The sequence below is a fragment of the Nanorana parkeri genome, unplaced genomic scaffold (genome assembly GCF_000935625.1).
Source record: "Nanorana parkeri isolate BGI_ZX_2015 unplaced genomic scaffold, ASM93562v1 scaffold2003, whole genome shotgun sequence".
Taxonomy (NCBI): domain Eukaryota; kingdom Metazoa; phylum Chordata; class Amphibia; order Anura; family Dicroglossidae; genus Nanorana; species Nanorana parkeri.
The window spans coordinates 214965-227558 of NW_017308271.1; the positions used below are offsets into that span (position 1 = coordinate 214965).

Genomic DNA, 12594 nt, shown 5'->3' on the forward strand with positions numbered 1-12594 from the left:
GTTATCTGATGCTCACCCTATTGTACTGTTTGACTGTGTATGTAAATTTCTGATTCACTGTGTAATCTGTTATCTGTGTTTGTCATGAGGGGGAGGGGTTGTATCCCTCCCAGTGTCTCTAAAGTGAATGTCCTGTGTTTAATAAAGGAGTTGCTCTTTCTATGTTGAACCTTTAACATGAGTTTTGGCTCGTGATTGGGGGTTAGGGGCTGGTTACTGCGAATCTGCTGGCTGAGAGTTGGGTTTGGCGGGCAGGAGACGCTCTTTGGCGGAGGTACCCAGTCGGGGTACCTGGGGTCCGTCACAATGCTGATGCAGAGCATCCCTTTGGCGACTAGGCAGTATTCCAACATGATAATGAACCCAAACACACCTCCAAGACGACCACTGCCTTGCTAAAGAAGCTGAGGGTAAAGGTGATGGACTGGCCAAGCATGTCTCCAGACCTAACCCCTATTGAGCATCTGTGGGGCATCCTCAATTGGAAGGTGGAGGAGCGCAAGGTCTTTAACATCCACCAGCTCCGTGATGTTGTCATGGAGGAGTGGAAGAGGACTCCAGTGACAACCTGTGAAGCTCTGGTAAACTCCATGCCCAAGAGGGTTAAGGCAGTGCTGGAAAATAATGGTGGCCACACAAAATATTGACAATTTGGGCCCAATTTGGACATTTTCACTTAGGGGTGTACTCACTTTTGTTGCCAGCGGTTTAGACATTAACTGTGTGTTGAGTTATTTTCTATACAAAAATTCAGATTTTATCATGTATGTGCAAATGCTCTGGGCAGCAAGTGGTTAAATGAGAACAATGGGGTAATTGTTTTTCCCCATAGCTCTCCTAAGGGTCACGGGAGGACATAAACTAGCGTCCTCCCGTGACCCAAAGCTCAGTATACAGCGAGCTACAGCTACTGAGACCGCCACAGCCAGGACGGATCCCGACATCACTGTCGAAATCCACCCAGCTGCGTGATTGACAGCTGGCTGTCAATCACCTATCTAGAGGCAGAGCCAGCTGTACCCGCCCCCTCCCCATGTTCGTTCCGCCAGTCAGCGCTGGAGGATCAGAGCGGGGGAAAGCCCTGCAGGGAGCCGTGAGTGACAGTCACAGCTCTCTGCAGGGACATGATCGAGAAGTGAGCGAGCGACGATATGCGTTCGCTCACTTCCCGATATATTTTAGCCGACGTGTGACAGTTTTATTGTAACACGTCGGCTCAAACTATGAGGTTGAGTGAAAATCACTGACCTCATAGTTCACCTTTAAAAAAGCCACACTCATATGATATTAAATTGGAACAAATTTTCTAAACAAAACACTGAAGATTCCATTTTGTTAGCCAGACTTGTAGCATTTGAGAACATAAGTTTAGAATTCAAACTAGCATTTACTATTTTATTATTGCTCAGTCTTGGAGTACAATTAGCATTATGGACTTGTATAATGTAGTTTACCTGCTAAGAGCAAGTAACTGATCAAAAAGTCAGCCCAGTTCTGTATGAACTTTTTTACACCAGTTCCTCAGCCACTTGTTCATCTCCCTTAGTTCCCACTGCCTCTCTGGTGTGGCTCGCCACACAGGCAGTATTTCTGAAAACACTTCTTTTCTTCAGCTTGCCACCTAATGCCTTGAAATTATATTTTATGGACACTCCATCAGCAGGGTGTACCATGACAGCTGGGTCCTACCCAGCCTCACCCAACAATCTGTCCATTCATGTGGGTCCAGGTGCCTCAAGTCTTCACGAAGGTGTTAGCCTCTGTCCTTGCGCTGCTACGCTCTCAAGGTTTCAAAATTCTGAGTTATATGAATGATCTTATGTTAAGGGATCAATCGGTTTAGGCCTTCTGATGGTGCAGACATTAGAAGTCTTCGAGTGAATCCTCAACTTCCAGAACTCTGCATTGGAACTGACTCACTACCTAGGCATGCTACTGGACAGGGCCCTGCCCAGGGTGTTCCTCCTGCAGCAAAGGCAAGAACTCATTTCACTTTTGCATGAGGGTTCTGGGCCTGATGGTGGCATCCTTCGAGGCAGTCCTGTATGCCTAGTTTCACTCCAGGCCACTGCAACTTTGTGTTTTCACTGCATGGGATGAGAGGAATCAGTCTCTAGATCGTTCCATATGTCTGACCAGTGAGGCTAGATGCTCCCTTACATTATACTATAATGTACAATTGCTGGGATTTGTAGTCCTCTGTAGCTGGTGTTATTCTGCATTGCGCTGTATATAATATATTATTGCTAGGATCTGATGTATTCCTCTATAGCTGGTGTTATTCTCCATTGCGCCGTATAATTTATTATTGCTGGGATTTGTAGTCCTCTATAATTGCTGGTATTAATGATGGTATAATGATTATACGGCGCAATGCAGAATACCACCAGCTATATAGGAATGCAACAAATGCCAGCAATAGTACATTACACATACAGTGTATAATGTATTGCTGGGATAGTGGGATTTGTATTCCTTTATAGCCGATGGTACATTGTGCTTTATATTATACAGAACAATGTACCATCAGCTATAGAGGACTACAAATCCCACTATCCCAGCAATACATCATAAAGCAACATGTGGGGGGGGAGAGAGTGCAGGCTTACCTGAGCAGATTGTGGGCCTGTCTGGGAGCTGCCTTCCATCCATGCCTACTCTTTCTTCTTAATGGATTGTGAATGGGCGGGCAGCGACAAGTCCGTGAGGCGGGGAGTAGAATCGGCGAGTCTGTGAGTCGTGGAGGAGTTGTGTGAGGCGGGGAGGAGTCGTGTCGTGCGGGGAGCCGCAAGAAGGCAAACTAATCGAAATTCAACTAATCGATGATGGAAAACGTTGACAACGTTTTCCATCATCGATAATAATCGACTTAGTCGATTGTTACAGCTCTACCACAATTAGTGAATCAGTACTCTCCAAGGTGCTCAAAGATAAGATCTGGCCGCACTCACCAACTCCTATTGCTCACTAGAGCTGCAGCTAACGATTATGTTCAAAATCGATTTAATTAGACGATTATTCAGTTCGATTAATCGGATAAAAAAAAAAAAGGCTCCAGTGATTGACTACTAGTTTGTTTTGAGATTGTAGTCCATCACGGGAGCAAGCTTGGAGCGGTGGAAGTAAAAAAAAATAAAAAATGTGGTGTGCAATACAATACATTATACTGCGGCGCAATGCAGAATACGAGCAGCTATACAGGAATACAACAAATCGCATACTATAATGTACTATTGCTGGGATTTGTAGTCCTCTGTAGCTGGTGTTATTCTACATTATGAAATTGTCACAAAGTGATAAAAAATATTTGTGTTATCCACATCACCTGTGCTAATAATAGTACAGAAAAACTCTTGGTCTAATGGTCTATCTAGACACTATAAACCATAATAAACATAGAATTTCTTTTTATTTATTTTTTTAAATGTGAATACCAAAAAACATATACTTGTGCTAGTACATCTCATAGAATATGTACATATAGAAATCCTGTATTAAATCTCACAAGTGATGTACAAGTCCCACTTAATCTACATATCCATATGTGAAGTCCATTACATCTTGATACAATGAATTCCTTGAACTACGTGAAGATATGTTTTCTAACTTTTATAATCCACACCACGTCGGTGAATGCATAAACAATTAGTGAATCAGTGCTCTCCACCGTGCTCAAAGATAAGATCTGGCCGCGCTCACCAACTCCTATTGCTGATGCAGACTGTCGTCTCAGAGGAAGTCAATAGTGATGAAATGCATCAGGTGGGCGGATCCATGCGAGCATTACAATCATAGAGACAGGAACTCCAGTGGACACAATCCATGTGCAATTGCCTTATTTTAATTGTAAGTGCATTTTAATCATTTTAAATAAATGTATTCTGACATACTCAGGGGTGTGGAATTCCTATGGGCCGACGCCCAGGGCATGCAGTTTCGGGCGCCGGGTGAGTACCGTATTTGCCGGCGTATAAGACGGGTTTTGAGACCTTAAAACATCCCCCGAAAATCAGGGGTTGTCTTATACGCCGGGTACGTACGGAAGGATACGGTATACTGTATGTAGCTTCGACTACATACAGTATACCGCGCTGAGCCAATCACGGCAGGCTTTGCATTAATGAATACAAAGCCTGTATTCATTAATGCAAAGCCTGCCGTGATTGGCTCAGCGGAAGGCAGAGAACACAGCGGGGATCGTGGGCAAGGTAAGAGACTGTAATCCCGAGTGTGGCTCGGGGTTACCGATTATGGTACTGAAAATTAACCCCGAGCCACACCCGAGAATTCCGCCATGGATGTTAGTGGGTGCATTTAAACATTATTTGGGGCTATACTCGTCTTATGCGACGAGTATAGCCCAAAACCTATATTTTAACACAAAAAGTACGGGGTCGTCTTATACGCCGGCAAATACGGTAGTTTTTTTTTACATTTAGCCCTGCTCCGGACAAGCAGAGCTAAATGTACAGCGTGGGGCCGCCGCTCGTTTTTATACAAGTGATCTAATTAGATTAGGGCTTACCGAAATTAACGATTAATTCCTCGATTAATTGTTAATTTTTTTGATTGATTAAAATTATTTTGATCGGCACTCACCTCTCCGCCAACTTCCAGGTCTTCCGGGATTTCCGTCGGAGATCCGGTGATGTCACGGACATCGACGTCACCGCACTCCTCCCCCCTTCCTCCAGTGGCTCCGTCGGCTAACGAAGGGAAGGGGGGAGGAGTCCGGTGACATCGATGTCCGTGACGGCTAACGAAGGGAAGGGGGGAGGAGTCCGGTGATGTTGATGTCCGTGACTGAAGTCAAAGAGTCGGCATGATGGGTAGCTATCATCTTCACAAGAAGAGGTCAGTATGTTTGTTTTATCGGATGACAGGTTTCTTTTAAAATGATGGACTCTTAGCTTGGTACCTTTCAGTATAGGTTGCCCACACACTGGCAAATTATAGAGAAGGTTAATTCTCTGCTTATAATCATAGCACAGTGACAACGTGCAGGAGAAGGATGTCTGCTAAGATTTAATTCTTGGATTGGAGGCTATGCGAATAATATACAAATAAAGTTGATGTCTTTGTTGCGTGATCACTTGTTCTGCAGTACGCAAGCTGGAATCCTGACACAAACACATATTTAGCCATGCAAACGTGCTTGTTATGGGTCAAGGGGCCAGGTTTGTGTGCATACTCTCAAGGCCAATGGTTGACAAATAAGGGAGCCTCAGCTGCAGCCCCTAATGTACCAAAGGGGTGAGCATAATATTTAGTATATCTAGTGCTACAGAAGACTGTCAGAGACTGCAGACAGGTGTTGTGGACTGGTAACCTGATGCAGCTGACGAGACTAGACATTTTTCCCCAGACTGCAAGAAATGACGGCTATTCTAGCCCATTTGCAAATGTATGCTCCCACTCTTATTACTAAGGTCTACAAAGGGCCATACGTGGCCCTCAAGCCCCAGGTTGCACATCAGCGCTTCTAAAGTTTGCTATATGAACTAGGATCACACTAATCCAGCACGTTATTATTCTGAGTTGCCCCACTCAAGCGGCAGCCATATTGAGTGGGGCACGGGAGATTAATAACGTGCTGGAATAGTGTGATCCTAGTTCATTTTATTACTTCATTGCTCTGCTGTATGTGTATAGGCCAATGTAGTTGGATCTGTATGTGTGTTATAATTAATCGAAATTAATCGATTAATCGATTTAAAAAAATTAGATTAATCGAACACGAACATTTTTATCAGTACCAGCCCTAAATTAGATCACTTGTATGAAAGGATCGGCGGCTATTGTGTCCGGTCACGGTTAAAACCAACCCCGCTGCCACCGTCATCTGCATGCAAATAAATGCATGCATAGGACATTGTGCGTTGAGTGCTGCCACCATTCTACTGTGTGCCATACTGTGGTAGCCAAGCAGCAGAACTCTCCTTCACGCACAATATGCATTAAAGGAGAACTATGGGGTCAGTGTTTTTCCCCATAGTTCCACAAAGGATCACAGGAGGGCATAAACTAGCGTCCTCCCGTGACCCAAAGCTCAGTATACAGCGAGCTACAGCTCACTATATACTGAGACCGCCGCAGCCAACACGAATCCTGACATTACTGTCGAGATCCACCCAGCTGCATGATTGACAGCTGGCTCTGTCTATCTAGAGGCAGAGCCAGCTGTACCCTCCCCCGTTCGTTCCTCCAGTCAGTGCTGGAGGAGGGGGAGAAGCCCAGCAGGGAGTCGTGAGTGACAGTTACAGCTCTCTGCAGGGACAGGATCAAGAAGTGAGCGAGCGGCGGTATGTGTTCCCTCACTTCTGATCTATAGAGCCAAGCTCACTTTCCCAAATAATATGGAAAAATGGAATTACCCAATCAAATCTGGCCCGGCCTCTCTCTCTTGATTGGCTGGCTCGATGCTGATTGGCTGGGAAGCCGGTTTTCTGGCCAATCATGATCAAGCCGGCCAAACAACATGGAGTCTGCTTTCCTGGCAATCAGGAAGCTGGGTAGCATGTAATTACCTGCTGCCCAGCTTCCTGATGGCATGGAGCAGGCTTCCCGGGCAAACAGAATCATTGCTCGTGCTCGATACTCAAAAACTTATATCGGTGCATCCCTAGTTTTGATTTTAAACAATTTTTTTGTATTGGGACAAGTAGATTGTCATGAGGGACAAGTAGATTCGGCCCCCGCTTTAGCCCTTGGACAAGTAGGTTTTTTTTAAATTTCCACACCCCTGATACTACACTATGGGAAGCATTTTTTCTCTCTCTGAGTACAAGAGAAGGTGGAAGATGGAGGAATAGTATTATGTGGTTTTGAAAAGATAAGCCAGAGTTTGTAGGAATATACCCCAATTTATTGTCAGATCAAAAACAAAGGCGATAATTTGGTTCTATATATATCAACACTCAGTCCTTGTGTCCCAGGGGCCAGTCCACCACCCTGCTTCTCGGTGGCTGCCTTTAACAGATAGACTGACTGCTTTTGCCCAAGTCCTGAGTCCTTCCTATGCTCCTGAAGGCTCAGAAATTCCATCCTAGGAAGTACTCCATGGGGTGAATCCTGTCCTTTCTTCAGCATTTAGCCTTGAGCATCATCAAAGGTGAAATCTCAGCCCTAGCTATTCTTTTTCAAAGACCGCTTGCCACTCACTCCTTGGTAAATGCTTTTTTGCAGGGTCTTTGTCACGTTGCTCCCTCAGTACACGCCCATTGACGTCGAGGGACACAAGGCAGAGGACACCTTTTGAGCCTGTGAGGGATATTACCTTAACTGGCCTCATACTCAAGGTTACCTTTCTTGCTGTCACCAACAACTCGAGTGTCTGAGTTGGTGTCCTTATCCTGTAAGGATCCCTTCCTAGTGTTGCAGAGGGATTAGGTTGCCCTAAGGCCTCCTGTCTCCTTAAAGTGGTTTTCTCCTTCCATACGTTTTGGGCATAAGGTGCTTCAAGCTGCTCTCCGAGTTTCTCGAATTCTCTTTGTTGTTATGTGGCCCTGATGGTGTTTGTTTTCTGTGTTGCCCAGCAGTTGGACTGTTTTTGGGTGTCCTAGTATTCTCAGGCTAATCCTGTGTCCTGTGATGTATGGTTTAAAGAAAATAGGTTTTTTGACCTATAAAATCTTTTTCTTGGAGTACATCACAGGACACTGGTCCCTCACCTCTGTTTTTCTTTGATTCACTCCTTATTGCTTGCTAAGACAGCAGAGGAATTCTAGGAGTGGGAGCGGACTCCTACTCGTGGACTCTCCTATTTTTCTTAATACAATGAGGTTCATTTACACAAGTGACATTACCTTTTTGTGAAAATATTTAGGAGGTATTTTGCTCTTGTTTACAAGTCATGTAAGAGACCATATGAGATCATTTAGTTTAAAGTCCTCTTGGCCACAAGCTACAGTATGCCAGAACTTCGCTATATGTGCAAGCAGCTAAAATGATTACTCATCAGGATTGCTGACATTACTGTCCATGATAGAAGCTCCTTTTTTGAATTCAGGGTTGTTGTGTAGCTAGAGATGAGCAAAACTGATGGTGTTCACTAGCTAGGGTTTTAGATATTGGGGAAATACATTTGGTGTCAATGAGTAAAGTGAAATTGTAATGTTATGGCATTAGACTGTTGCACCATCGGGAGTTAAGCCAGAGAAGATTGCTGATCAATATCAGGGTGCATGCATAGGCTTCCAGGGACACTCATAGTGGAGGCTCTATGTACCAGGAAACTATTTGGGCTAGCTGTGCAGTGTAGTTGGGCTTTTGAAAGAGTGCTAGCACTAGTCCACCTTGTAATTAGGGCAGAAGAGTGTGGACTGGAACATTTAATGAGAGGCGTTATTCCAAACAAAGTGAGTAATTGAGTAAATTAAGGAGTATGTCATCACACCCTCCCTCCCCCACATAAAAAGTGATGAACAGTTTCCCCCCTCCTTTTATAGATTGAAGAGGCTGGGAAAAGGGGCAATGTTCTTATTATGGAGGATTTTAAGTTACCCTGCTATTTATTGGGCCAGTGGAACTGCATTTTCAAAAAAGACTCCTTTCTTGAGCATAATGCCGGACAATTTCCTGGGCCCAGATGGTGAAATCCCCAGCTAAAAAAATGCTCTGTTAGATATGTTAAGAACTATATAATCAACGGGATCAAATATTCTTAACACAAAACACTGAAGACAAGGACAACTGTATTTGCCATTGTTATGTGAAGAATAATCTGCGCTCCTGGATTTAAATAAAATAAATAAACCTAAAGCAGCTAAGAAGTGAAAGGAGAAAATCTCCTTAGAATGAACGAAAAAATTGTGACTAAGCGCTAAAGGTAAAGTCAATAGATGGGTAAAAGCGATTGTAAGAGTGTTCGTTTAACACAGTCTAAAAGGGTTAAATTAATCGTGAATTGGTGTTAAGAATAACAGTAAATGTCTTCAATGAATTGTAGCAAAAGAACTATGAGAAAATCAAACACCAGATATCCAAAAATAACATATGTGCAAAATGATCGTGACAAGCTAAGGTGATAACGCATATAAGACAAGTTATTTGTAAAAGTGTTACATTAAGTCATCGATCGGTATATTGTAGCAGAGATCGTAATAACCACTAAGTGACAAATCACAATCAGCAATCAAGATTGGTTAAATTAAATCAGCAAACGGTAATGTGCAAAAAAAGTTCGTGACAGCCACTCAAATGATGATCGACAGTCTAAGGAAATCTTCAAGCTAATCTAAAAGTGACAGTCTTGCAGTGAGAATATCAGGTAGGCGAAAAAATGTTCAGTGGATGATATTTGAAAGACGGAAACAAAAGCACATAATAGTTGATCTATTTCAATTCAATCCAACGATCCCCTTATAGATGGGTACTCACCAGAATGTAGTGAGTAAACCAGTTTGTTAGATTAACAGCAGTTTGGTCCTCGGTCCTGCCCTGTTTGGACTCGGTCCTTCCCACGTTAAGGCTCAGCAGAAGGGGAGTCTGTTCTCTGCGGTGCTGGAGATGTTTCCTTCAGATACAGCGGCGATTTTTCCTGGATGCGCTGACAGCAAACCTTATCTCAGGGATCCGTGCATATAAATTGTTTGTTGTTCTTCCCTCTTCCTCACAACAAACAATTTATATGCACAGATCCCTGAGATAAGGTTTCCGTCTTTCAAATATCATCCACTGAACATTTTTTTGCCTACCTGATATTGCAAGACTGTCACTTTTAGATTAGCTTGAAGATTTCCTTAGACTGTCCATCATTTGAGTGGCTGTCACGATCTTTTTTTGCACATTACCGTTTGCTGATTTAATTTAACCACTCTTAGTGGTTATTACGATCTCTGCTACAATATACCGATCGATGACTTAATGTAACACTTTTACAAATAACTTGTCTTATATGCGTTATCACCTTAGCTTGTCACGATCATTTTGCACATATGTTATTTTTGGATATCTGGTGTTTGATTTTCTCATAGTTCTTTTGCTACAATTAATTTAAGACATTGAGGCCCCGTTCACATTGTGCGATTTATCGCGCGGTAATTCCCGCCATATCGCGGCTATTTACAGCGCGATATCGCTCTTCAATGCTTTGCAACGGGGGAAAGGGTCCTGCTGTCGCGGGTCGTGTGTCGCTACAGCAGGACCCTTTTTGGAGCGGATTTTGCCGCGATTCAATGGTTTTTGATGCAAGCATTTGAGCGATATCGCGCAAAATGCAAAGCGCGCGATTTGCGAATCGCTCAATGTGAACGGGGCCTTACTGTTATTCTTAACACCAATTCACGATTAATTTAACCCTTTTAGACTGTGTTAAACGAACACTCTTACAATCGCTTTTACCCATCTATTGACTTTACCTTTAGCGCTTAGTCACAATTTTTTCGTTGTATTTCATTGGGCAACAAATATAAAAGAATAAAATAATATATTTTCAAAATATAAATTGGAAGGTCACCCTAATAATTTCAGAGCCAGAAGGAATGCAACAAAATCGGCAGAGGAGTAATCAGAGCCGCTAAAATAGAATATAGTGTTAATGGTGGACTGAAAAGGTTTCCCGTTTAGTGTAGAGGCAGAGGTGCCCTTGGATTAGTGTAAATGGTCTCCAATATCCAAATTCCGATTAATATTCCTACAAGGATGAGCTTTATTGTGGTTAAACACCCATAGACGCGTTTTGTGACTATCTGTCACTTCATCAGTATTAGGTGTGGTACAGGTTTTCATGTCTGGGAATCGCTTGTTATCAGCTACAAATGGGTTGGAATTAGGAGTTCAATTTCAATGAAACCGAATTATCCACCTAAATAACTAAGATGTATCATCATTACAGGGAAAGATTAGATAATAAACTGGGGGTTGGCAGCTTTACATTCTTTGTGAGCATGTTTTTATAGAAATGAGTTCATAATTGCATGTATGTTTTTATGTCTTTGTTATAGGTAACTCCACTGAAATCCTGTGTGTACCAACAGCTTCAAAAGCATCGTCTCTGTCTTTGCTGGGAATGTATTCTGATAGTGAAGACAGTGATTAAAACAAAATAACCAGGGACGTGTATGGATCAGGATGAAATCTCAAGCTGTTCTAGTTGTGCCTATTTTTCTATTTTAAACAGAAATTGTAGAGCATATGATACAACAAATGTTTTCATCATCCAAAGTTGTTTATAACTGGATTTTAGATGTAATCTTGGGTTCTATTATCTGGAAACTCAATTAAATTAGGCAGTTAGTCTGTGAATTGTTAATTAAAGCATTTAACTATATTGGGATGAGCGAATTTGACAGTTTTAGCTTTGCTGAAATTTTGACAAAATATCTGACATTTTACTGCAATGTTTTAGTATTTACTATGAAGGCAAAATCCTATCCCTGAAATATGGAAAAAGCCACGTGATCATTGACCTGCAATGTACCTATTGTTTGTAAGAATGCAGGATGCATAATTCCTATGTTATAAAACAAAGAAATGTCATACCCCTTTGTTTTACATAGCATGTGATCAGCAGGTAAATCAAGAACATACTGATTACATGGACATTCTGTGCCCGTTCCCTTGTATTTTTCACATATTCTTTTGTGTATTTTGTTATCAAGGAGTTTGAGACAACAGAAAAAAAACAAGTCCGAATATCATGAAAATGAAAATTTTAAGGAGATAGATTTTTTTGTTTCTTATTTTTTGGTGTATTTTTTGTTTCATAGTCTGATCATATAGCAATCAAATATACCAAAAACACATACCCATTCAAATGCAGAGAAGCTGGTGCAGCAACAGGGAGTGATAAGGTTTTGTGTGCCTGGCCCCATCTACATGGTAAAGCCAGCACTCGGAACCATGTTTTTATTTGAAAGCTGCACACATATAGCTTCAAATAGCCTTTTTTATTTAACTTTTATCAACTTGAAGTGCTGCAAAGTAAAATTAAAGGGCAATTTTTCGGCAACATCATGTTTACTGAATTGTGCCAACTGTGCTTACTGATCACTATAATTCTTATGCAGTCATTGTGGCTAGTAGCATTATGTATTAGTTAATGTATATACAATAGGAATACTAAGGTATGGTTGGGAGAAAGTTGGATTTGTAAGTTTTTATTTAACCTGCAGAAACTGAAGATGGATTTAGATTTATTTCATGTGAATAAACATTTAATGTAATGAGAAAATGTATTGTCAATTTTCTAAAATGTCTCTAAAGAATGTATATATCATACCTTTCAGGTACAATTGCTTAAAAAAAATTGCTGCAGTCTATTATATTTGGAAAAGAAAACAATGTGGAAAAGGGGACTTTAAATATAACACACACAAACAATAATTATATATATATAATAGAAAAGAATCACCCCCCTTGCTTAAATCACATTTTGTTGCTTTGCAGCCTGAAATGAAGACAAAGTTTTATCCAACTTCACTGTGCTTCTATGCATTGATAAAGCCTTTGAATTTTTATTTTTTTATTTTTTTTATCCATCTCCTGACTTGTGCCTGTCCCCAACTTTATCCCGGAGATCTTTTGACAGTGCCTTGCCACCCATAGTTCATTGTTTGCTTCAGTTGCACTACCAGGGACTGAAATTCTCTAGGA

General features: G+C 41.8%; 1 protein-coding gene across 1 annotated transcript in view; it reads left to right on the forward strand.

The window, feature by feature from the left end:
- Window positions 1-11038, forward strand: part of CCDC94 (coiled-coil domain containing 94) — a 101066-nt gene extending 90028 nt beyond the window's left edge. The window contains exon 8 of the mRNA XM_018572335.1: window positions 10944-11038. Within this exon, the coding sequence (XP_018427837.1) occupies window positions 10944-11038 (95 nt within the window). The remainder of the gene's footprint in view (window positions 1-10943) is intronic.
- The last annotated feature ends 1556 nt before the right edge of the window (window positions 11039-12594 follow it).